This window comes from Xiphophorus couchianus, chromosome 7, assembly GCF_001444195.1.
Source record: "Xiphophorus couchianus chromosome 7, X_couchianus-1.0, whole genome shotgun sequence".
NCBI lineage: Eukaryota > Metazoa > Chordata > Actinopteri > Cyprinodontiformes > Poeciliidae > Xiphophorus > Xiphophorus couchianus.
In genome coordinates, this window is record NC_040234.1 from 8,824,592 (window position 1) to 8,852,232 (window position 27,641).

At 38.3% G+C, this 27,641-nt stretch overlaps 1 protein-coding gene across 1 annotated transcript in view; it reads right to left on the reverse strand.

The window, feature by feature from the left end:
* Nucleotides 1-27,641, reverse strand: part of itprid2 (ITPR interacting domain containing 2) — a 42,000-nt gene that overhangs the window by 8,359 nt on the left and 6,000 nt on the right. Inside the window, exons 2-14 of the mRNA XM_028022808.1 lie at nt 22,702-22,819; nt 22,186-22,332; nt 20,974-21,016; nt 19,635-19,681; nt 19,260-19,310; nt 14,215-14,254; nt 14,003-14,098; nt 12,933-13,080; nt 12,739-12,799; nt 4,532-4,639; nt 3,813-4,191; nt 613-820; nt 111-162 (exon numbers count right to left, since the gene is read on the reverse strand). Coding sequence (XP_027878609.1) covers nt 111-162; nt 613-820; nt 3,813-4,191; nt 4,532-4,639; nt 12,739-12,799; nt 12,933-13,080; nt 14,003-14,098; nt 14,215-14,254; nt 19,260-19,310; nt 19,635-19,681; nt 20,974-21,016; nt 22,186-22,332; nt 22,702-22,768 — 1,447 coding nt within the window. The 5' untranslated portion in view covers nt 22,769-22,819. The remainder of the gene's footprint in view (nt 1-110; nt 163-612; nt 821-3,812; nt 4,192-4,531; nt 4,640-12,738; nt 12,800-12,932; nt 13,081-14,002; nt 14,099-14,214; nt 14,255-19,259; nt 19,311-19,634; nt 19,682-20,973; nt 21,017-22,185; nt 22,333-22,701; nt 22,820-27,641) is intronic.

The following is a 27,641-nucleotide window of genomic DNA, read 5'->3' on the forward strand; positions in this document are numbered from 1 at the left end:
TTATAAATGCTTTATACAAAAAGAAAAGCATTATAGCTAAAAAAAAAAAAGAAGAAGAAGGAAGAGACAAACTAATTATGTAAGCCCAGAATGAGTGTACTAGAACCAACCTGTGATTCTGGATGTTCTGGATGGCAGGGCTTCATCGTCATTAGTCTGAATCTAAACAGGCAAGAGACATTTGAAAGCAAGATAAACAATAAAGAATGTTTTAATTACTGATCAAACACAGACATACACTGACTCAACATGCTTGCACATATTGTATCATTCTTTTCTAGTCAGAAACAGATTTAATCAGCTCCTTTTTCTTCTACAACTGGACAGTAATTATCTCATTCCCAGTGCAGATCTATAACCCCTGCTTTCACTTTAGATCAGTTGTTGTTGTGTAAGCACGCAATTTTGCCTTTATTTGCATTCATTTGCCTGGGAGAGTAGCTTTGCAGGCTGAGTTGAGTTACCACAGGGAGAGCAGATGAAAATAAGATGGTCTGGTAAAAGGCCTAAGTGATGTCATTGGGCCACCTGTGCGTGGGAAGAGGTTATCCTCTGAATGATAAAAAAAAAACAGTATGAGGAAGGCAGGAGGAACACAGGAAATCCCCATACCTCTTCCATGTCGAAGGAGTCTGCGTTCTCTGTGCGAAGCTGGGCGAGTAAAGGTGGGGTGAGCATGGAGAGAGCTTTTTCAGGGGTGAAGGTGAGGTCAGTCTCATCTTTGGCCACCTGATCACCTTCCTCCTCTGTTTTCTGATGGGTTGTGTGAAGGTCAGCTGAAGCTGGCTGGTGTTCTGGCCCAGTGCTGCTCTGTTCAGGACTGATAGGTGGATAATTGTTAGCAGAAACAACAGCAGTGGTGCACTGAGCTACTTTTATGCTCAATTTAAGTGTCACTTTAAATGCATTGCTCACAAAACGTTAGGGATATCTGGCTGGTAAAAATCAGCCCCTTGTTGCTTTGTTTCGTGCAGAAAATCTAGACTCTTGGCTATTGAGAAACAATCCTGGAGCCGTAGACTCTGTTGAAGTGGCACGTATGTAATGTGCCAGCTTGACACTATGAAGCTTACCGGAAATTGCATGCACTGTAAACAACCATCCTCTGCTGCAACAAGAGAAATGCCGAGCTGAAGTAGACAAGCTGTTATTAAATGAATGTTTGGAAGTAACACTGACTGAACAGCTTTGTTCACTTCCTCTGCTGCCATCGCTAAAACTACAGGCAGATTACAATTCTAAAACTGCTCAAAAAAACCAAACCCATCTTTCATAACTTCTTTTGTTCACTGATTGGCTCGTTTGAAATTCTACTGGAGAAATCCACTTCAGTGGGAGAAAGCCCAGAGGGAGCAGTGAAACGAGATCAGAACAGAGCAGAATTATGCATTAAGACGACGTCCAGGCTAACTTTTGAGTGAAAATTGTGGAAAACATGAAAACTACACACTACAATATGTCATGGCAGTAGAGTAATCATAGAGGCAACATAATTAAATCATTAAAGTCTTCATAATGTGTCATGTGGCCAACTTTAGTTCTGGAGAATGTGCAGGCCACTCCATTCGAGGTAACCCAGTCTCCAGCAGCGGTTCCCTCATTACATGGCCTTGATGACCTGAAGCATTCTTGTCCATTAAGATGAAATTAGGCCTGGGTTATTCATGCAGGGACACATTGACTGGTTAAATGATTTTATTCAGGTAGTATTGGCTTATCACTGTTCCTGTCACAAAGTGTAGGTGTTAAGACAAAAAAAGGCCCAGAGACCAGTACAAAGGTATTTTCCATGTAGCCATAAGTGAAAAATCAGCTGTGACTCAGTGGTGTAGATCAGTGGTGCCCAAAGTCGGTCCTCAAGGCCCGACTTTGGGCACCACTGGTGTAGATAAATATGACCAGCGGGGTCAAACTGAACAGAACTATCTGCCAGTTTTATGGCTGGCAGATAAACCAGCCATAAAACTGGCTACAGCAAACTACAGCAGAGAGTGCATATTGTTCAGAATAATGCTCAGACAATATACAGTATATTAATTATAAGGTGCATCAGTTGAGTATCTCAATGGGAAACCCACCACCTAGGCAATGCAACGGATTATGCTATGCATCAGTGATGGTGCAAGAAATAACTATATATTTAAGGCACTGTGGTCCTCTTGTTTGATGTCAATCTAAAGTATAAGACTAAGATCTGAAATATTCTAAGAACATTTTCCAACCTGGAATTGAACCTCTATCACCTTCTCTAATGTTCCCAATAAATGTCCGGAGAGGAATCAGTGGACTCACGTATCTGTAGTCAAACTTTAACATAGAGGAGGTCTGTATTGACTAAACACACCTGCCCACACTGAAACACCACGACCACCACCAAAGGCTTGTCTGGTGACAAGAGTGGTTGATGAATGGCGTCTCCAACATTATTGGCGGCCATCATTTCAACTCAAAGTGAGTAGGCTTTCCAAGAAAGGCACTAAGATCCTCTGGTTTCTTGTCCAGCGTAAATGCTGGCCATGCAAGACTTTGCTGCCTGGTGGTGTGGTTAGGTACCCTTGCAAGGCGCCAAGCACATGTACCACATTGATGTACGGTTTCAAATGGTTTGATGTGACAACACATGTGCCCCTCACCTCCTTTAAAGGTGACATTCATCATCTGGCTAAACAAGGCACTGTTGTCAATAAAGCAGTCATCAGTGTGGGATGTGAACTTCTATGTCTTTCTGTGACTCTTCTAGTCTCCCTGAATCTCTTGACACTCTGAGCTCAGTGGCCACTTCCGTCTGAGAACATCCTGTTTGACGCCACACAGAGGTGAGGTGCTATTGATCTGTTGTTAGGTGTCGTCTTGGTGTTATGATGTGAAAATGTGAACAATAATGAGGAGGACTGTTTAAATCTCAATTCCGTTTGAACCTGGAAATTTAGTCTATTCATAAATCAAGCACATGCTGTGAATTTTGCCTTAAAGCTCATTGTTAAAGAACAGCGGGTTGTGCAAGAAGTGTTGAATCACTGAACAGCTGGAAACGTTTAGAAAAGGTCACATTAAGTTCACCTGTGAAGGTTGTAGTTCATTCCTAGATTTCACCCAAAAGCCAAATATTCCTAGATTTTATGAATACTGTATCTTCTTTTAAAATAAAAAAAATTAAATATCATTGGAAAATAAAAAAAATTAATAAAAATATTTATTTGAATTTATATAAATTCATTGAGTGGAAAGCCATCAGGGCGTTCGAAGTATTTATAGAAGGCCCTAACAATACATTAATAAAAAATATAACAATAGGAATGAAGAATTACAACATCACATTTAAAGAATGAATTGAAATGATCAGAAATAAGAGCTGTGCCTTTTAAGTTCAGGGAAAAGCCAATCATAGATTCTTCCTTGTAGACATAAAGCAATTTATCTACTTTGGGGTATTCTCCTGTCCTACCTTAAGTCTTAAATTGAATAACACATTGATCAGCCAATCCTACTTTGATTCTTGGTCAGTGGTCGTTTCTGTCACAGGTGTGACGTATTCTAGCGTTGGAGATGGATCTGTCAAAGTCAATTCTGTCAGGAGGACATCAACTCTCCGAGGATTATTTATCTTTTTCAGAAAGATCAAATCATAAAAAGCTATGTGTTTGGGACTAAAAAAAGTACAGTGATTTCCAGACTATTGACCACACCTGACTTTACTTTAACCATGTACTAAATCTTTACACTTTGAGGCATCTTTTAAAATTTCAACAGAATTTAAAAGGCATTTTTTCCCCTCATTCTCATTTATAGAATACATAGGAAGCATGGCCTACCTGCTCTCCATTAGCCGATCAGCCTCGCCGCCTCCATTGGTCTCCTCCCTCACGGTAGCCAAGGGGAAATTATCTTTCCTGCGCATGTGTTTCTGGCTGACCATCTCCACCTGGTGGTCAGAACTGGCGCGGTCGTGATCCGTACCGCTACTAGTATGGTTGTTGACACGTGCAGGATCGGGGGAAGCAGTGTGTCCGTTCAGCTGTGCGCGCTTGTTTGGCGAGACCCCCTCTGGAGACTCTGCGGTTGATCCGAGCAAGTTCTGTTTGCTAATTTTCTTTATGAGTTTGGCCATGTTCCTAGCCGAGTTAGTCCTCTTCAGAGTAGATGGATCTTTACCGGCACTTCCTTGTTGCTCTCCCTTTTCTCCTTCTCCACCTGAGAGAGATACATCACAATGACATTATTAATAATAATAATAATAATAATAATAATAATAATAATGTCAGCTCTGTTTTATAATTTATTTTGTCAAGTGAAGTAAACAGTTCTATTTAATTGACAGTCGAAATGTGTTTTTTTTCCCCCCCTGAAATTATGAACTTATTCTTTGTACCTTTTATTATTTATATACAAGTCAAACTTTTATCAAAAAAAAAAGTGCACTGTGAATGCCAAATACTGAATGTCGACATTGTCTTGGATAGCCAGTTATTTGGCAGTATGGTGTTTTTTTTTGACAAGTGAAGAAAAACCAAAGTGTTGTTGCATGGCTCACCTTGATCCTTGCTGGTGAATTTGTTCACAGGTTGTCCAGAAACCTGACTGTAGAGCTGGAAGAACTCATTGGCAACCGTCGTCAAGACCTCAATCTGACGGAAACGACCTGAAACAGAGCAAAACAAAGCAACATTATACCGATTGCTTATACCTTTAAAGACAAGGTAGAATCAGAACAAAATAAATTAAATTTAAATGAAAAAAAAAAAAAGCAGATGCCAATGGCTACTGGTTTGGTCAATCTGGCCAACTCCTAGGTCTAGAGTTAAACTGCAGCAGAACATGGTGGTTTGTAAGCTGTCCTTTAGGATGCGGGTACATGTTGACATACCTGTCACTTACTGATGTGTCTGCTGCTTCCTCATGGTGCCAATTCTCCATGATACCACATAAGAAATATGTTCCACTGCTTAACTCGTGAACCCAGCAGCAATGTGCAAATGACCTGGGAGCTTTTTTACACTGGCCGATTAGAATAAAGAGGTCAAAGGCTTGCAAAAACATTCATCTCACCACAACAGCCCCAGCAGCAGCCGGGACTAAGCACAAGGGGCATTATTAAATGACTTCAGACTGATGGTAGAAACCACTAATCAACTCTCTGCAGCCTCAGCATGAAAACTTTTCCACTCCTTGCTGTCAAAGTTTTGGAAAGAGCATTACAGCCTTGGTTTTGCCTTACTTACAGACTGACAAGAGATTCAACTAAGCATATTTTGCTGTTGTGGCCCATGCGCCTCAAGGTTGTGCATGTGAGCCGCATTTCAGTTCAGGATATTAGAAAGGACGGTTGATGTGAGTTATTGATGCTGTAGGGTATAAACTACAGAAGTCTGTGCAGAAAGTCAGAGACCAGCGGTTTCAGGAAACTGCAAAGCAACAACTGAGACGAAAAGTTAAAAACAACTTTACTGCTGCTCAATTATTTGGTGCAGATCCAAAATAAGCATGTGCATTTGATTTTTGGTCGATGAGTTGATGGAAGAAGAGATATTTTCATAACTTTGGGATTTATAGGATTATAGAAACCTTAGTAGTAAACATTGGATTACCTACAGAAGTGGGCAATATGGAGTGAAGGTTTTATCACGATATTTCATAGTAATACTGTGATAGGAATACTGCTTTTTTTAGGTAATTGAGAGAAATCTACTCATTCTTCTGTAGGACATCAGTCACGTACAGAAGTATTATTTGTGGTAATAATCACATTTTCACATTTATTGATATGTAATTCTCTTTGAACAAACAGTGAAGAAATTACTGAAACTAAATCCTGACAGTACAGATAGTTTTGTAGGTTTTTAAACAATTGGAATTTATCATAACAATAAATCAAGATTGTTATTATGATAATTTATCACAATAAATGATAAACCATATGGTAAATGCCCACCTATAATGACTAATATGCTTGTAAATACTAGCTTGTGGAGTTAGCTACTTTGTACTTTGGCTTTGATTAAGAAAGCAATGCAACGTGACCTTTAATTAGTGATAAAACATTAAATATTGACCAATTCAATAATAAAACTCCTAGCTGCTATCCTAGCTATAAGTCAGTCTAACTCTAAATGTATTATTTTACGAGACCGGAACAAAGAGTCAAATGAGTAATTCAAGATTACATCATGATGCCTCCTGGAGGCAGATTATTATATAGTATTGTAAACGTACGCCTTCCTATTGGTCTATTTTTACACATTCCACAAGTGAGAGTTTTGAGATTCGGTGACGCTCTGCTGCAAAAGGCTCAGGGTGGAATTAAAGACAGACGTCAGAGCCGCTCCCCTCTCCTCCCTCCTCCCGGAGTTGTGTAAGTTGCACCGTCAGTGTCATCTCGAACAGGATAATGACTTGCATGCTTTCCTGCCTTCCCTCCCCCTCCTCCGCTTCACACCCAACTGTTTAAATACTTGTCAGTCGGTTATGAAACACGGACTTCTGTCTTCTGTCGCCCTCTGAAACGTTGCGACACACTTCGCTGTCGTCACCTGGAAGGGAGCAGTGCTCTTGCATATTTTGACTTCAAAGTCCAAAACAAAAACATTCCTTATTGTTGGCGTGTAGCTTTTACCTGATGCTGCAACTGTAGTGCCCTGATGCTTAAAGTTTGAAAAGTGTGACATGCTTTTGTGTTGAGCCCCCTTTAGCCAATACTTTGTAGAAAAAGAAGGCACTCAGACAAAGGCTGAGGTCCATTATTTTAAAATGATGAACACACATGTGCTGAAAATGCCAATAAAAAGTAAGTGAGGAAAAAAAAAAAGAGAATGCTTTATCCAACTTTCTACACCATATCCCAGTCCCAGTCTGTTTAGAGAAAGTGAACCTCGATCTAAAGTAAACTCCAGGATCTTGCATAATAAAGAACCAACTTTTTTTTATATAGGTATAACATATCAATATTTCAGATGTAGCTATCTGAAATAAAATGTTTTAGTTTTTGTACTTTTTAGGTTTTCTAAAATTCTTTTTAGATTTTGTCAGTTTTTTTTTAGATCTTCTAGGGATTTTGTTAGACTTTACTTTTTAAAATAGACTTTGCAGATGTTTTAGATTTTGCAGTTTTGTGTAGTTGGATTTATATATGTATATATATTTTGCTTTTTTTTTTTTAGATTTGCAGGATTTATTAAAGTTTTTATGTATTTATTCAATACAAAATGACATATTTTATTTCTCATTATGACACTGAAAACTAAATACTTTTGTTGTTTAAATAATTTTCTACAAACGGCAACATCCCATGCAAGAAAATGTATTCATGCTTTTTTAGCAAATGTTTTATGTTTTTCTATGGCTTAAAAACTAAAAATCAAATGGAGGTTTTTTTAGAAATGACCACAAATGTCCTGCCGTAGATATTTATCAAAAAATTTAAGTTGTCTTTGCACAAAAGGTTTGTTAGCTCCATCTAATCTTCCAAATCTGATTTTTTCCAACACTACAAAACCCACAGACAACCCAAAAGAACTCACCAAGTAAGCTGGCAATCCACTTAACTTCAGCAGAATGGTCTTTTTTCATTAATTACAATTCCAGTAGGGAGTTAAAGGTTTAAAAAACAAACAAAAACACTAATATAAAAAAAAGCATTCTCTTGACATCAGCCTCAGTAGGTGAAGAAAGAAGGATATCAAGTTATTAAAAAATGCTATATTTTATAAGAAGTCGATAGACCAACCCAGGAATAAAAGGAGCCTGGACTTCAAACTCTGGGACACAAATAAGATCCAATATCTTTTGCTACATATGACAGCCTGACTGGAATATATTTTCACCAGACTCGACTATTAATATTCCTACTTTGAATTTGTTTCTCTGGTACTCAAAAAGCCTGTTATTGGCATGTCACAGTTATATCGCTCACATGCACAGCTGGTTTTGTGTGATAATAGTAAAACAGCGTGTTTCCTTCTGACTGCTGACTCTGCATTAATGCTCATTCTGGGGATTTTTTCACAGGAAATGAGGGATAAGCCACAAAGACACGTACTCCGTCTTTTTTCTCTCTTCATCCTGGAGGGATTTTTTTTTTCTAGTGGTGAGAACAGGGCTTACATAACAAACAACAACACACACGTCTGTGTGTGCGTTTGGGATCCAGGGAACCGATGGAAGAGTATGAGAATGCTTCCAGAAACTACACAGAGATCTCAGAGAAACGGTACAGTCCAGAACAGTTTCTTAAAGTTAGCAATGTTATCGAGCTAGTCGTAAGGACGGGCATTGACCATCAATTTACAAGCCTTTCATTTTCAACTATGTCCAGGCTGCTAGCCAACGAGAGTTATATGCATTTCAAGGTCCGAGTCAATAAATATGTGAAAAAGCGTGAGAGAAGTAAGCACAAGACAGCTGAGAACGCAGCTAACAGTTGCTAAACAGTGACCGCGCCACATCTGGACATCAATGCTTAATGCGGTGAAGATTTATGATTTGCTCAGCGAAGCAGAGGATGCCCAGAGAAAAGTTGTATAAGACCAGTAGCTTGGAGACTTAACATACCGGCAACTTGAAGAGGGATTTGAAATGACACTGTATTGAGCCAAGTCTGCCTTTAATTTACAATAGAGGGGAATGACCACTGCTCACAAAAACTGTAATTTCCTACTGATTTATCTCATCTCATTTTTTAACCATGCCTTTTTTTTAAACCAGGTCCATCTTCCACTGAGATCAGAAACGTCTTTTTCAAGGGACACCTAGCCAAGGTAACAGGTATTCAAATCAAAACTATATAAATACTGCGACACAATGCACAAAGAGTAAATTAAAACACCAAGCTGCACTTATTACATGCAGGAGACACTAGATGTGAACAGGAGGTGCAAAGTAGAGGTGCACCGATAAATCGGCCCCAATTTCCTTAGTTGTGGGTGATCGGCGGATACTTGCATGAAAAATCTACCGATCTTTTCTACTTCCACAAAGGTCTGAAAAACCAGTCACTGTCCCTTTTTGCTCTTTCGTGAGAGATGCTGATTGACAGACTTTCCCCACCAGTTCACATCTGCACATATGCTGTTAACAATAGTCACTCCGTTGTTGTCAACCTAGAACTTTTACAACAGCTACAACAAAAAAATCGTTATCTGTCAAAATCAAAATCAGCAGGTCGGGCTTTTTAAAGATCGATGATTGGCCAGAAAATTCTAATCGGTGCATCCTTCATCCAAACTATTGCCCTTAGAGAGGACAAGACACATTGCAGAATCCTCAGCAACAACAATGCTGAAAACTACAGAAAATGCTCCATATTAATTTCTTATAATGGCTGCACATTTCAAAAAGAATACTAAGAGATCGCAAAAAATCCCTGAACTTGAGGCTAAATCATTTTGAACTTCCTGCAGAAGCCAGCTGTACTGCAATACCAACATTAGTTTGTCCATAAACAGGAACAAGTTGAGACGGTGTCATGTAGGTATCTCTATGTCAAAGTGTGGGAACTTGTGTTGATTAGCCAGAGGCAATAAAACTATGGTTGCTCTGTGAAAATAAATAGGATCCAAAACATGAGCCTCAGTGACATAAAATGAGGCAAAAGCGCAATTTCTCTGCACTCTGCTTTGTTTGGATCAAAAACCATAAAATATGTGAATGTTTGGGAATGTGTGGGCATATCCTGTGCTTGCACCAAAGAAGATGCAGACACCTCTGTGTCCTTGCACTCAAACAAAGAGTGCCTGCGTCATAGACTTGTAGAAATAAGTAGAAATCATCAGAGCCCTGAATGCCTAAGATCAGTGCGTGAGAGCCGGACATCAGTATGTAGTCTGGTAACAAGATAATGTTCTAAATATAAAGCATTCTTGAATAATAACTTGTCAGTTTCCAAACACACTGCAGTGCTATTTCTGGCTGAATAGACGAGCCCACTTGCTCAGGGCAACTAAACAAAAAAACAAAACAAAGCAAAGCGTCATTTCATTTAACATATCAGCACTCCATATCTGAAATGCAGTCATGCAAATAGATTGCATCTCCACCTAAGCAAAACACGGCTTTTTGCACATTAAAAAAAAAATTTGTTGCTATTTTTAATGTAACTAAATATATACTGAGGCATCTACACAGAGTTTTAATTTCCCATCAAACAAGCAGTCAAATGTTTGTGAGCATCTTCCTCTTCCGCTCTGTCCTGAAGAGATCTTTAAAAAACGGTGCAGTCGTTCAATAACTTAATTCTGGGACTTATGACTGGCTCCATTCACTCTTCTGTCATTTGCTACATTAAGTAAACATGCTTTGTTATTTGTCAGCCATGACAATCAGAGAACTAGATGAAAAATAACCATACAAAAATAGCCACACCCATTCTGCTCTACCAGCTTGTTTGTTCGACAAATCTAACAGTGAGGATTGACTGACCTTTGACCAGCAGGACAAATCTGTACCCTGGAAGGTCTGTTTATAAGTGATACTGCAGGCCACTGATAAAAAGAGAAATATTTCTGAGCCACCTTAACAACCTACAGTGCATCATCACACTGATAAGTCAGATTCATGTACCTAGACATCTAAGGTTGTTGAGTGATTTAGCACCAGTGTGTCAAAAGATCATCGAATAAATGTGTTAATGTGGTTCTATCAGACAAGATTGTGCTACATCAGCTCCTAACAGCTGACCAGTTGCTTTGCAAGCTAATAAGATACCTGCCTTTCCATGCACATTTGCAAGAGCCAACAACAACAAAAAGAAATTCTGAGGTCAAACTGGAAAAACTAACAGATTAATATGCAAGACTTTATAATGCTACAAGGCAATGGCTGTGAGTTAAAAGCTAAAGACTAATAAAAGCAAGCCAGACCAAAGCCATTTTTGGCAGATTGTGTTGCTCTTAACAGATGCACCTCACAGCTGGAGAGGCCGAGCTGGGATTTGTTTTCACAGCTGGAAATACTCCAGTGAGATGCATAGTTCACGTGCTCGGCGAGCAGGACATTACGCTCAAAGAAAGAGACGGTGGTGTGGATTCTCAAGCATCCAGGACAGGACAATCCTATGGGCTTCAATAAAAGGCAACTGGACTTTTTATCTTTTTCCTCGAAATTAAGAAAGCAAGTTCAACTGCCATGTTTGTAATCCTTTAAAGAAATAACTCTTTGTCTGCTGGACAAATGTCACGCTAGTCTTCCTCATTAACATTTCAGTAGTAAAAACTCTCCTTTAATGTTCCAATTTTTTGAGGAACCTTTTTGAAATGCTAAAATAAATTTGGATGTCATTCTAATTTATTAAGATGCACCTGTATATTTATTCATTTTTGATCATTATGGGATACAGCTTTCTTTTGCAACATGTGCTGCCACTTAGGTTAGGCGCAAGCTTAAGTCCAGCTGCTTCCTTTTTCACATCTGGGCACCTTTATTTTAGGACGCTAAAAGTTACAGACAGCAAAGCAACCAAATATTAAATATCAGAGAGACTATGCATAAAACTCATTTGACCAAAATCTTCTCTCTTTAGAAGCCTTGATAGCATTAGCTCAAGTAAGGCTACACCCGAGTTTTTTTGTGGGCCTAATTCAATACCCATGCTGAGGCACTAGGCTGGATAAGCAACAGCATATTTCAAAAGAAGATCATTCTGGCTATGGCTAAAGCAACACTTGGCTGAAGATTTTAAAGAAAATATACCAAAAACAAATTAGCTCATGTTTTCTCTCACAATGTTTACCGTTTTCTTTATATGTCATTAACTTCTTCAGCTCACTTTTGAAGTTAAATGGAAACCAATTCAGTACAAATCCCGAAAGATGTGATCCACAAAATGGCTTCTTTGTTTTGGTTTCACAAAAAACGACAGTGGGTGAGTACAAAGTAGGCTTCTGGGTCATCATTTCTATTCATCTATGGGTGTCCTGTCCAGCCAGATGGATCACAAATGGAGTTTAAAAAATCTCAGCAAAAACTCTGCCAAGGAGGTGCAAACAGAGCAGAAAAATCACGGATATATTTTGCAAAACATCCGTGTTCATGTTCAAAGGGCTTCAAAGAAAACATGCAGGACTTATAATTCATACCTAAAAAAATTCACAGCTAGAAAAACAAAAAAAATCCCACTTTTTACTGCATTCATAACAATAAAGTGCTAAAGTGCTAAACCAGAACCAAGAGATATAAACTGCTCTAACCATGTTCTAGTTACCAAAGCAATTCAAATCTCCCCAAACATGAAGACTGAAACAGACTCTTGTTTTGACACAAGACGAATGTTCTTGCCAAATGTTTTTTTTAAGGCACTAGACTGTAAAACTGTCAAGACGAAGAGGATCAGCTGTGTGTGTGTGCGCTCAATTGGGGAGCCAATACCTCCAGGTAGTCCAAACTTTAAAAACAAAAAGAGGCCAGGATGTTAGGGGAGCAGGTCTGTGTGTCCGTGTGTGTGTGTGTGTGTGTGTGTGTGTTTGGGACAAACAGATCTTTGTTCTCTCTGGCAGTGTTGTCCAGGCAGTTGGCAGAACAGCTAAAAATGCTGAAGGACCCCCACAAAACCCCACAGTAGTATTGGGAACAAGACACGCACACACAGTCAATGTGCTTCACTTCCTCTCTCTACAGTTTCAGGATGCAGACCTCTGAAGTGCTCAGTGCAAACACCCACTAGCTGAGCCGTTCAGCTGCTAGAGATGTGCCCAGTAAGCCCATAAACACCAAAGGGGACAGAGGAGTGTAGAAGGTGTTAGAGGTACATACTGGTTAGAGCGTAGTTGGGGTTTTCCACTTCCAAGCGCTGCAGCTGAGCTCCTAGGTAGACCTACGAGTGAGCCACAGAAAACAACATCAACGGTTAACATTAATAATGCAGAAAAGACTTAAACTGCTATATAGGTGCACGGTTTCATGCATTCTTTTGAAACTACATGCTCCTAAGTTTAAACCAGCATTACCTTGATGTCAATGCCTCTTGCTGAAGAGGTGCTGTTGAAGAACCGTGGGGGAATTTTCGAGGACAAGTCAGGTTCTTCTCGACCAAAACCCAGATTTAAAAGGATTTCCTCCGGGTCTTCCTCGTACAGGTCCAGCAACTCTGAAACACTGTTAACAGTCCGACTGTTAGGAACCCACCATGCACCATGCTCACATACCATTTCTAAAGTGGAAACATGAAGGACATCAAATTAATACGTTTATTGGTTGGTCGACTTAAAGGAAAACTTCTAAAAATGATCAAAAGTGAGCATTTAAGTCCATGTGATGAACTACTTGCACATACATTTCACATTTTTGTCAAATCACAACCTTCATTGTATTTTCTTAGGTTTTAGTGTGATAGATCAACATGAAGAACAGAATCTTTTGAAGTGGAAAGGAAAATAAACAGTTTTTAAGAATGTACCGTGCATTTCTATTTAGTACCCCTGCGTCAGTGCTTTGTAAAAAAAATTTTTGCTGCATCTTAAGCTGCTAAATCCTTTGCAGTATGTCTCCACCAGTTTTGCACATCTAGAGATTTACATCGAAAGCAAATCGAGTTTATTCAGAGTAAAAAAACGGGGCTGAATAAAATTAAAAACAGCATTTTTGAGAACAACTTACAAACTACTTTAAAAATCATGAACTGAAATCTTTTGAAGTCCTAGTTATCTGCTACGTTGTGTGTCACTTAAAATCTCAATAAAAAACACAAATGTTTGTGGTTGTGAAGTGATGAGATGTAAAAAAAAAAGTTAATTGCCCAAAATATATTGAGAAATCTGCAGGATTCATAAGAATCGACCCAATTTGCAGCTTAGAAATTAGACAAACTTTTTGTTTGGCATGGACTCATCCATTTGTTATAAATCAGGTCTAAATTTTGTATTCAACCTCATTTAACGTGTCTGAGTCAATGGGAGCCATTTATGTTAAGTGCCATCAAGAGCACACGGCATCTCTATTTTCTTCCACTTGAAACCACTTGTCTCCATCTTGGAAAAACCTCAGTGATCCTGATTTAAGAGTAATTGGATGAACTGACCTGGATACAGTGCTGCTTTTCCCTGATCCTGTGGAGTTCATACTTCTCCCCCTCTCTTTGTACTGAATCCTCTTCCGATCCGCCACGAAATCAAAACTACATAAAAACACAGAGCAACAAGGACTTACAAAGAACTGTTAGAGTAAGAGGAGAGGCTGACCAACTAAACCTCACGTACTGAATGATGAGGGTGAATAATAAAAACAACTCACCAAGCTTCAGGTTTATTATTTTTGGACTGAAGATGATCGGCTGCAGAAACAAAAATGTAAGAGAATCAGGAGTCAATAGAACCGACAGAATGATTTGCTGCAGTGAGGGAAGTGGTTTAGATACCTTAGTGCTATTGGAATACATCTTGGTAAATTTGAGTTGAACTTTGAAAACCTGTTTTATGAGTTAAGATTTGACCCGTCAGTGTATTTTGGATTTTGAACAAGAGGGTCGAATGCAACTCTCATCAAAAAACACTACTATAGCAGCTTTCCCTTTGAAATCCAAATGAGATTGTAAACAAGTGGTTGTGGTTGGTTCTTGGAGATGACATGCAGTGTAGTTAAATTGAGTTTTAAGCATGCAAGATTCCCAATACATCAGGAGAGAATGTCATTTTCTGATTGCTGCACTGCTTTCCCTTAAAACCTGATCTTATTTGAACAATTCTCTACAGATTTAACGGGAATTGGACAAGTGCAATTTTTTTGATATTGAAACCTTCTCAAATAATTATTCTCCATAGCTACAGAATGCACCATAGCTAAAACACTTCCCTTAAAAGGCAGCTGACAGGCAGTGCAGCTGCTTAGCTCTGCCCCAATTTGAAAACAGAACTAGTGAGAGTTGTTTGTACAGCAGGAGGAAAAACCCGTTCTCGGGTCGGGAGAATCTGTCACCGTTGGCCGTCTGCACTGTCATGTGTTACCGTGCTGTATCTTACAAATCAACATCAAATTTAATATGGAGTGCATTCTTTCTTCCCTACTGTGACACTTGAGTTATATAAAACTGTTTTTTATGCTTAACCACCATTTACTGTATTGTCTATGAGAACTTAAAGCCAAAGTGCAGTATGAGTGATATTTTCATTTCCAAAGAACCTGTTGAGACCTGCAGCTTCACCACCATCCCTGAGTGTCTCTCCATTACTTTCTGTTCAAATAGCCCATGTTTTCTTCTCTGGCAGACGGCTGGATTAAGGGAGCAAACGATAACGAAGTTGCGCTGCATCTGTAAACTTGCTCATTCACTTCCATCTCGTCTACCCCGAACCATTTAATTTACTAATTCACTGCCATTCCCGTCAGCCGCTAATACTTTAATCTGTTCCAACCCTGTACTTATATTGCTTGATGTCATTATGGTCCATTAGGATCTGTTCGTACTTGACATCGACAAAGACCTTTTACTTCACACTGGACATTAGCTGCCTCAACAGAATTCACTCTGAGCACAATCGCAGCACTTACAACCAGGACTTAATAAGCTGAAGCGCACAGAGAAACCTGCACTAACAGAACATAAATCACAGACATATTAAGATGAAAGTGGGCATGGTTACGTATCAGTTCTTGGCTGGATGTTTTTTGTTTAGCTTATTTGCACCAACTGGCTGTTAAAACATAACTTAGTATTGACAAAAACTGAAAATATTTCATTTCAGTCGCAAGCTGGTCTCCATGTTGGTTTAGGTTTCAATTGCATCTGCTAAAAATCTTTGCAATACTGTTTGATAGCAATAATTTCAAAGAGCTTCATCAAAATCCTTTCTTTTGGTAGTATAAAATAGAAAAAATATTTCTATTTTATACTGCCAAACATAGTTTTATAAAAATTATTTGCACTGGTCTCTAATACATGTTTTTCCTTTACTCTTCATTTCTTTAAACTTTGTTCCTTCAGCTCTAATCCATCACATATTTGGACTTCCTTCTTTGGACTTCAGTAGCCTTTTCCCCAAAAAGATATTCACTCATTTTGTTTTGGCATTTTAGAGGAATGTATTTTTGCCTTAATATGTAGCTCAACTCTGAGCAATGGATCAGTCAAGTGTATAAAAAGACATCCAAAACAAGTAAAATGTGTAATGTTGTGTCTACACATAACAGATCACTTGGCAAAGAGACAATTTCATATTAAATCTCCAGGCACTTAATTTTTTTTTGCTAGTGTCACAATTGGACAAAAAATTGTATTTTAGCACCAAAATGGTAATTTTCAAAGAACAATGAACTAAAAATTGGCATTAGACCATCAACATGTGCATGATGCATCTACAACAGTGGTCCCCAAACTACGGCCCGCGGGCCAGATGCGGCCCGCCTCCACATTTGGTCCGGCCCCCTGAACAATACCAGAGTATTTTCATATATGTGCATTTTTATTTGATAAGTTGGACTTTTGCAATAAAATGTTCCTTAGTAATGAACTTTATTTATTATTAACTATTAGTTAGTAACTATTTTATATATGCATATAATTGACCCTAACCCTTTTTTTTATGTGGAGAACCCAGTGTTATTTGGTTATTATTTATTTCATAAATAGTGTTATTTCCTGACTTTTGTTCTCTGAAGAATCCAGAAAAGGTTATTTGATTGTGCTTTCTGAAAAACAATACATTTTTATGTTTAGCACTCTTACAATCGTCACACTTTTTCTGTTACAAACTGACCCCGGCCCCCCATCAGAGCAGGGACAAGTTATGTGGCCCTCACAGGAGAAAGTTTGGGGACCCCTGATCTACAAGGTTACTTATCAGTTCTTAGCAGGATATTTTTTGATGTTCTCAAAGACATGGCCTTCAGATGCTAGTAAAATGTTGTAAATCATGTGTAGCTCTGCCATCCCTTAATTTGTCCTCAAGCTGACCACTGGTTCTGATTTATTCAAGTAAAAACACGGCCTGAACAGAAAATAAATAAAAAACAGCCAAAATCCAAGGAATGTGTTCAAAGTCTATAGAAAGCATGGGTCGGTTACCAGTATTCTATTTTGTGTGTGTTTTTTTTATAGATTAAAAAAAAAAAAACTCTTTTAAAAAAAAAACACAGATCATACTACTGTGATGTTGTGAGGTCTTTTTAATGAGACTGTAGAGTGACTAGAATAGAGTGGCATTTGGAGGATGGAGTAAAACTGTGCTTTCCCCTCCAGCATCTATTTCTGCATTCTGCTGGTCAGTTTTCTGAAAGCTGACTCCTAGACTTTTCCCTCGCTTACAAGACTGACAATTTTAGCTGTTTGAAAACATCTATAGTTGCAAAGAAATACCAGTAGTCATAGTTTGGTTGGTTGGAAACCTCACACTTTGATCTTTTTCCCCCGTCAGTAAATGCACCACACAACAACCTGCATGGTCACAGCTAGAATAGCACTAGATGGTTTCACAGAGTAAAAGGACAAAAAAGGCAAACTTCAACTTGAGCTACTTTTGAAGATCACATTACTGTTGAGTAAAAGCCCCAAAATCTCCATTTACTTTTGCTTTCCTACATGGTTTGAATCTTTTTGTCACACTTCGCTTCTGTTTGACATTCAATTTAAAACAAAACCACTGAAAAAGTATTAAAAATAAAATGCAACTTAGAGAAATAATTTGACATAGGAAAACGTTTCTTTGGTGATTTGGGCTGCAAAAGAGCGAGAGAGAGCAGGGCTCCTTGCAGAAAACAAGATGATCAGGGTCTCCAGTCAGACAGAGACTGCCTTTTTTTCTCTATGTAATATAGCACCAGTCACATTAATGGTGAACATAAAATCAAAGACAATCAAAAACATCAACTCCACAATCATTTTGTCTATGTTTTTGTTCTCTCACACACAGTGTAACATCGCCTCTGCTACTATGCTACACACATAATTAATGATGGGTCATGGCAAGAACCCACAAGTAATATCGCTTATATGCATGTCAGAGTTTCAAATGACAAATAAGAACCAGTAGCTCAAAACTTAGAAAAGCTGGATTCTAAATCCACAAAAAAAAAATCTGATTGGTTCATCTTTACTCAAGAGGTACAACCAATCACTAACTCACCCATATCTAATCTGTAGAAGTCCTAATATAGAATCGCTTTGGAGAAGATTGTATATAAAGATTACACAAATATCACTAAATAAAATAAAACACTGTTAAAGCATTTCCACAGAATCTGCATTTAGTACAGTCAACAACACCTAAACACCCTGAGGCTGCATTTATTGCTCTAAAATAGATTCAATTGATCGTTTTTAACTCATATGAGACCAGATAAACAGTTGTTGAACAATAAAAACGAGTTCTCAGAACTGTTGTTTCTTTACAGGATGTTTCAGATTAAATCTACATAAACTCAACCCAGCCAGTAATTAACTCTTTCAGGGCCAGAATCTCCAAGCTGGCCAATAAACCCACACTCAGCATCAAAGTCGGGTCATTACAGCCTATTGTGCTTTCGCTCTTCTTAGCACCGGAGCCTCACCATATGTATTCACAGCAGATTACAAGAATGACGAAGGTACACACACTTTCAGAGGAGGGCCAGCCATGCATGTGGTGTCTTTCCACACTTCTAACCACTGTTGACTTTTCCTTCATGAAGAAACAGGACTGAGGAACTGAGTGCAGTCCCACAAGATGTTCTGTTTATTCTGCTGACGCTGTTTTGTTTGGAAGAGATCTGACCCTCATTTAAACACCTTCACACACCAAGGACCGATGTGTGTAAAGTTGAGGATGTAATTGCTTTTGCCACAATGTTTACATGCTGCAACTAATAAAGTGGAAATTTGCATTTATTAAAAGAAGGACGGCCCAAGAAGCCAATAAAAATACTCGCAAAGCTCTGAAACAACTCAATGTTAACAATTGTTCCAACTCTGCTTTCTAATTATTTAAACAACAGTTTATGGCTATGTTTTAAGTTACATCTGGAATTATATTGTTTGACTTTTTGGACCCACTGCAGTCCTGAGGGACAACGCTAATGAAATCCAAAAGTTCTTGGGAAACATCTGAAGTAGAGTTTTATTTTTTTCTATCTGAAAACTGAACAAAACATAAGACAGCCACACAAAGTGAGGCAAGCATTTAACTCTCTCTGCAGATTAAGAAACGACGATTATGATTTTAAGCAGTTACAAAACAGCTACACTTACCATTTGGCATAAGAAGTGATTTTTTAAAAATTCTATTTTAAATACAGAATTGGAGGAAATTGTTAACAATATGCAGACATTTCTAATCTGATTTGCATTGTTAGTTTTCCTCTGAACTGACCGTCAGCTCCCAATAAAAGGTCATCTTCAAAGCTGCAGCCGATCTTCACTCCTGTTCACACACAGACACACATAACCGCAGAATAAATAGGATGTGGTGAAGTAATGGAATAGCTTCATTGCTATACAGGCACTCGACTTAGAGGGGCCATCTACTGCTCTTTTCTGCTCTCCTACAGGGGTAGTTTGGGTAGTTATGAGAAGTCAGTGTATTACTAAAGTAATGGTGGTTTTAGACCAGATTTTAGAGCAGGAAGAAGTTGTGATTATCAGTTGTTTTTACATGATTAAACGTTGAAAAAGTTAAAATTGTGTCAGAAGGATATTTTTTGGGTTTCTTATGATATCATGAACCAAAAGAGAAAACATGGATTACCTTTGCTGGGAGAAGAACTTTCATCTAGAGAGGATCCAAGAGGAGTTCTGGACATAAAAAAAAGACAGAGTTAAGTATAAATCTAAATTTAAACCTGGACTCTAAACAGAACACTTATCAGAGTCCAGTAATGCACAGGATACAGGATAAAAAGCTACTTGGCAAATGAGCTGCGATGCTAAGGTCAGTGGATGCAAGGCAGCCTCACTTCACCTGCGCTTAGCTCCTGTCATGCTATGTCTAACTAATCCATTTAAAGCGGTTGTCAAACAGTGTCTAAGCAATCAAGTTTTACTGTCTGCCATAAATTACCTCAGCTGCCTGTCAGGATGAGAAAATATCCAAGACTTGGGTTAAATTTAAATGTGACGTTTTTAAAGGCTGCATTTTTGGTCATCTGCCAGCAAAACTAGTTTACCCGGGTTAACTAGTGAACACATTCAGTTACTTCAAGCAGCTGGTTGCTGAGAGCACCGAGCTGTTGCACGAACTGCACCTCTTATCAATAGGGCAAACTTTATGTCACCATTAAACACACACAGACACACGCACACACCAAGGGTTGTGTAACAACGCACAGCTGCAGAATATGGAAATTTGTCCCACTCTCCATGTTCAGCCATGTTAGCTTTGGGCTCCTAGAGCCAATGCTATAGTAACCAGACTCTGCTGCAGACAGGGATGTTGTGTCATGTCTGTGAGAGCGCTGTGGAGGGCTCTGAGTGGCAGTGGCTGAAACCGTGTGGGCGCACAATAACAATGTTGACTCAGCAGGAGGAACCCCTCCTCTGTTTACTCTCCCTTTCTTTTTCTGCCTCTCTTTCCGTCTTCTGTCGGGTTCTTCCTTTCTCCCTCTGCCTCATAGCTCTTCCCTAAAGATCATGTGCTTTATCTCTGGGCGTTGGTCTCCTCCTTACGTGCATTTTTTTTTCCTGAGGTTCTGCGTGTTGTGTGCCTAGGCGTTGGCTTTATGTCAGTCCAACATCAGCAGCTAATAAACCGCACATGGGTTTTTAGACACCGTGAGAAAAAATAAATAGTCTAACGAATAACAAAAACACTTAGGAGAAATGCCACTCAACCAGTTAGTTGCGATGGTAAAGGTCATCCAGTACAAATCTTACATTTTGATTCAGTAATTGAGCAGTTTTCACACAAGATTTATGCAAGTCATTGCCAAATTATTTACTAACTTCTATGATAATCAGCTTGCGATTTTTTTTTTTTACTTTATAAAGTTAAAAGTGTGTGTGACACTTCATAAACAACCTAAACCAGAAAAATAATAATAATAATTTTAAAAAAACAGGTAGGGTCTTCTAGTGAAGGAATACTGTACCTGCATTCAATCAGCCAGTTTTCAATCTTGCTAGGAACTTGTCCTGGCAGAAAGACACATGTTAGCACATTAGCAATAATCCAGCAGATGTTCTGCAGGAATTACAACCCTCTACAAATATAATACTCCAATTCCAGTATACAATGTTTTAGTCCTGAAATCGCAAATTATCACAGTGGTCACTGGTTGTAATTTATCCATTACACACAGCATAATTCACACAGATAAGACTTTTTCTGTTTAGTTATTTGCATTGAGAAGAACAATTTCCTACACTTTTTGTCTATGTGAATTGGCCATAATATTACTGCAAGCGTGTAACATACCTTAGGAAGGTCCGACATTCAAGCCGCAAGCATTAGAGTTACTGGCAGGAGGTTACATCACCAGACAATAGCCAGTAGGTTTCAGGGTTAGCGACCTCAAGATATCGATCTTTTCTGCAGTTCTCTAAAGCAGCTTTAACATTTGTTTTTGCCTGTTTACCCTTTAAGTGAGACTCTCTTTCCTATAACCAATTCCTGATTTTTGAACATCAACACCCATTTACTTTATTGTTTATTCTCTTACAACCCTCTCCACATTTTAAAAGTAGGTACTACACACTGGCCAGTGTCATATTCATAAACCAGAGAAACAGGATGTAACAGATTACTGTTAAATATTAGCAGACTGATGGGTTTAAACAAAGAACTAATGAAAATGCATATTTTACTACCCTTTAAAGGAAATGTTTGGGGTGCCAAGAAGATGCGACTCTTGGCACCTCGCATGTGGCTCAAATTTAATTAAAAATCAGTATTTAAAAAAAATTATTGCCATATTATACTTATATTATACTTGCATATTAAAAACTAGTTCCAATAAGATATAACGGTGGCGTATTTAGCAATCGACTTTCTTATCTTACTGCTGGCTATGTTAAAGTTTTCCCGTTCACTTCAATTTAGAGAGAATCAATACAGCAGAAACTTCATGCATTTGAAAATACTGATATGATTATTTCCAGCACAATACACCTACAGTTTAGAACAATTGATTTTGGCTTTTAGCTATTAAAGAGAATACTAAGACAAACAGGATAATATGACATTATCAGATATGAGGATAACTCTTTTGCTAACATTTTAATTGCAAGTGGTTCAATATTTCTTCCCCAAACATATGATTGTTACACATCTTAGCATTGCTGACACTTGAGCTCAGTCTAACCTGGTTCTTGGCTCTGTGCAGTCCCATTACTTTGGATCTGCTGGGCGTCAAAGCGGTCTGGTTTCGACCCTTGCCCAAAGGAGTCCCTGCTTCTGGCCCAGGCTTGACGGCGCTCATTGGCGATTGTGGCGTGCCCCACAGTGGGATCTGAGGATCAATCAAAGAAAAGTGAAGAACCTGTCTGAATGCTATGTTGTCTGTCAGGTTTGGCAGCTAGTCAACCGAAAACAGAGTGCGTTTAAGCTTGCAGAGCCTCCGAGTTTGGATAAGTGATGACTCCTCACCATGATAATAGCTTTTTAACTGGTGTCGTTACTGCCTGTCAGGTCGATAATAAACAACAGAGATATGACAAAGTGCTCAGACGTCCATCTAATATGTGCTGAACAACATTAAGTGTGAAGATTTTTGTTAACCTGCACATCTGTTAAATATATAGCCAAGTATTTCAAGTACTTTTCAGTTCTTCGTTAACTTATTTCAGCAGTTTAAGTTTGGCAAAGCGGATAGACGTACCTGGAGCAGCGGTGGGTTGTCTGTCAAGAACGCCGACGTCCATTTTGGTGTGTGTTGTTTTTGTCATTCAGTCAGAGGACTGATGACTCTGCAGCAACATCTGCAACAGGTGGCATGGCTGTGGGAAATAAAAGTACTTGCTGGTTACTTTACTAGAGGAAGAAAACAAAACTGAAATTACGAGAGAAGCACCAAGAAATCAACTGCCGACCAGAATCAGGCAGTTTTCACCTTGACTGGACCAGAACATGTAATTTTTGAAAATACAATCTTTTCTGATCAGTGAACCAATAATTAACAGGTCATGCTGACAACAACACTCTTACCGTTTTCATCCCTCAGATGTAATCAAGTAGGAATTAAAGTAATCAAAGAGCTGCTGAAATGAATTCAGGAGAACCACAAAGCTGTAAGAAGTTAAAAGGAATTGACTTAGCAAAGGACTGAACTTAAACAGAGCCGCCTTAAGCAGATAACAAAAAAAAACAAACAACTAAACATCTTAAGATGCTCTGCTTTATTGTTTGAAGCTTTCATCTGTCGGGTAAGGAATGTTGTTGATTTGGAAATGCTGCCAACCTTTCTGACATCTCTGCGTTAAAGGTCAACATTCTCCAGTGAATATAGTGACTAAGGTTCGTAGTGATACATGCAAACCGTACCACATGTGTTAATTGCAAATATAAATGGATAAAAAACAGCTCAAAATGTGCACTCCACGTTATTTTTGTCTTTAAGATGAGGGAAAACTGTTTTACAGAGACTGCTTTCTCCCTTTCACACAGTGTGACGTCACCTCTGCTCTAAACTTGGAATTGGCAAAATGACCCACCAGGAGATCGATTGAGATTACAGACACAACCACACACAGCAGCACCAGTGTGTGGGTGCCGAAATTACGAGAGACTGTAATGAGTTTTGAGTTTTATGAAATAAATAATCATTTGAATCGCAGTTTCCATTAAGAACAGAATGAGCTGAGGAACAATAATAGGTCAATATAATGCAGGAGCAAATAAAAACGGGCTAGTCTTTCCTAGCCACACTGACACTAAATAGCTAGTACACAAACTTCAGACTCAAGCGAATGGTAACGTTTTCAACATCAAGAATTGAGACTCATTAGACTAGAAGAACCTGTGCCTTGAATCAGCACCATGTGGAAAAACAAATACTGTATTCCACAGAAACTGAAAAGTGACACTCAAATGCCAGTGGAGAAGTAATTCATTAGAAACTTTATTTTACAGGCAGCAGTACATAAGAAATCTGACACCATATCTACAGCCCAGTAGCGCTTTGGAGGAAGTAAAGACGGGAAAAGCACCTTCTGAAAGGAATGAGCGTAATAACCAACGGTTAAAAACTTGGCACAATGTCGGGGCTCTTATACTATGAGGATGTTGTGACTGACATCATCAAAGGAAGAGTTTACATAAAAGAGAAAAAATTATGGAACTTCCTTGATTTGCATATCATTTGTCAACTTCACACACTGTCTTACTAAAAGTGGGCTAAAGCGAAACTAGGAGCTATTAAAACCAACGTCAGGGTGCAGGGAGCCAATGCCCAGCTCTAGAAATCATTGGGTGAGAGGTGGGGGAAACTGCACAGATCACCAGTCCATTGCCGAGCAATATAGAAACATGCAGGACAAACAACCATGCACACAAACACCTTCGGACAAGAGACCAGCTGACCCAACCAACAGTCATGCAGCACAGCAACACTGCAGCCAACTGCTTCAATGGGCTGCAAAGCTTGCTTGCAGATCACCCTGAACACACAGTGGCCTTCGTGTAAACATAGTGGTAGCAGTATCTTGCTGTCGCCATGTTTTATCTTTGCCAAGAACAGAGAAGCTGGTCAGAGTTGATGGAAGGACAGATACAGTTGAAATAACTGAGCTTAGAGTAAAAGCTCCTCTTCCAGTAATACAACAACCATAAAAATCCATCCACAGCTACAACCAAATGGTTTAGGTCAAAGCATAAATCCAGTTTCGAGAAGATTTTCCACAAGGCTCATTCATAAACTGTAAAGAAAACTGCAATGTTCCCTAGGAAGGACATGAGAAAAATGGGATGATAATTAATGTGCTTCTTTTTTAATTGAATAATAAATCATTGTGCCAGAGATGTCTAATATTTCCATGCCATTTATAACTTAGACAAGTTTTTTGCAAAAAGCATGTAGCTTAGGCTCATTTCTTTCTGCAGACACAATGCATGGGAATGTTTATGAACATCCAGACATAAAAATCTGAATTCAAAATCAAAAACATTTTGTTGATTCCAAAGGGAAATTAAATATTGCTGCAACTGATATGAATTCAATTTCCTTCTAAAATGAAGCACATGAGAAAAGAAAAAGGACATAAGATGGAACTTCAAAGCTCATCTTACTACACAATAAGGTTTTACGAATGCTAATTTCTGGAAATTACAAACAATATACTATTTTGCTTGTATAAACTGGAACATGAGGCCAATTCTAGGTTTTCATTTTGTAACTAAACAAAACAACTACTAGTAACAACTACTGTGTTAAAACTTATAGGACAGATTAGTTCCTACTTCATAAGGTTTATATTTGTTCAAAATGCAATAGTTATTGTATTTTTTGAACAATAACCAACAATGCCAATGCTCTGCAGCTCAGCCTTTTCACAGCACAGAAAAGAAAAAAAAAGAAAATTATGTGTGAATGTTCTGCCAATGTGCTCATGTAACCCACCGGACATAAGACAGGAACTCAATCAGCCCGCCATTAACCATGGAAGGTGAAGGGAAATGTGATGGAGTGAAAGAACGAAAGAAGAGAAAGGAGATGAAGATGGATGGAGCCAGAGGAGGGTGCAGCCAAATCTCAATGAGAACGTGTGAAACAGGAAGCAAGTGTTTAGAGAAAAGAACAGGATAACTTCCTGTCTGAGAAAAAGAGAGAGATAGATAGATATAAGAGAGGGATGCATTTATTTTTAGAGCTCTGCTGAAAATGCAAAGCAAACTAGATAGGGGGAAAACAACAACAGTCTGACAGGCTGCATGATGAAATCTGATGAATCATGTTTAATAGTTTCATGACCATTTACCTCCACATCATCAGCAGCAGCTTTCACACAAAAGAACTAAATTAAAGTTCTTTAGGTTCTTTAGTTGACTTCAAGATCACAAAGTAAAGCACAGGGACACTTGGAAAAAAACCCATTAAAACAACGAGGTGTTCGGCATGACAACTAAAAGTCAAGCATAGTGGTGAAATGGAGAGCAGTCTCCTTCCTCACATTTTATTAAATTTAGACATAAGCTAAAATTAAGAGATTAGCTAAATTAATTGACCATTTTGCTGATTAACACTGAAAGTCTGCTGGACCAGTAATCAATGAATTACTCAAGAAAACATATGTAAATATCAAAAGGCTACAATTGTCTATTTTTAGCCAAAAATATTTTTATGCAGCCCGATTTACGTTGTCTTGCACACACAAACAGAGAATGCAGGAACTAGACAAAAAATTTAAAAGAAATTCTGTACAGCTGCCTTTCCACTAAAACATATTTCAAGTTGCTTGGCAAAGCACCAAACAATTTGCCTAAAGATTTTTACAAAAGTTTTAAGTACAGCCAAAGAAAAAAAACAAAAAAAACTGAAATAAAATGTAGCGTTTTAACAACTTCAAGGATTTAGTTGAATTTGTGTCTGGGATTAGAATAAGCACTCGCATAAATTTACTGGTGCAAATTTCCTGCACCACAGAATCCACACCCAAATGCTTGCAGAACCTGGTGACCAGTCCTGCAGCTTCTGAGAATTTCAGCTCGTTGAAACAATTCGGCTTCCGGGAAATTCGCATGAACTGCGCAATTAGTCCCTCCTATAATATTTTCATTTTATTGAGGTCTGGACTTCGACTTGACCATTCCAAAACAATAACTTTATTTCCTCTCTTTAACTTTGTTTTTTCTTTTGTGCGAGTGTGTGAACATCTTAGTGCATGTCCCACTTTTCTCTTAAGACGGTGTTCTTGCCGTAAACATTTTAAACTGGATTTTCTAAAATGATTTTAGCGAGACATCCTTCTAGTCATTTGTAATAAATGTGGCACTGTCACAGCCATGCTCGATATTCTTTAGCATCTTGTTTTGTTTTTTGCAGAATTTCCCTTTTGTAAAGATAAATGACTGTTCTGTGTAAAAATAATTAACCAAACAACAAATTAAAAACAAACAACCTTTAAAACAATCAAGGTTTTCTTTTAGCAAACAACAACCCCCACCATATCCTTACGGCTGTAAATTTGAACATGGACACCCATTTCAATTGCGTAGTAGTAAATCTGTGACATCTTGAATCAATACTGATCCCTCCTGCTTGTGCTTATACAGATTGAGCAAAAAATAGTTTTGTGGACACTAAGCTCTCTGAAAATGGCTTTGGTAGATTTCTAGCCTGATGGTAACTAAAACCTCAGAAATCTCGTATGCAGAGTAAAAACCCGTATTTTTGCTCTGTTTCACTGGAAGATCAGACTGATTTGGTGTCACTTGAAATTGATAGTCATCTCTTTGGCATTTTTATCTGCATTCACTGCCTACCCAAACATTTTTATAGTGTTCCATACAAAACACAAAAGGAAACATCAATGCATAAATATCCAAGAACAAATATATATATATATATATATATATCTATATATATATATATATATATATATATATATAATTTTCAAATTTATACAAAAACATTAATTTCTGTTAAAGTAAAAACAAAAATTAAAAAATATTCTAAAAGGTTACATGAACTTTCCAGAACTGATCTCAGAAAGCTCATTTCACAAAGCAGGTCTTGATGCTCAAATCTGATTTTTATTTATTTATTATTTGTTGAAATCTGATTCGTGTGGTCAATCATACTACAAACTATATGCTGCCGCAATC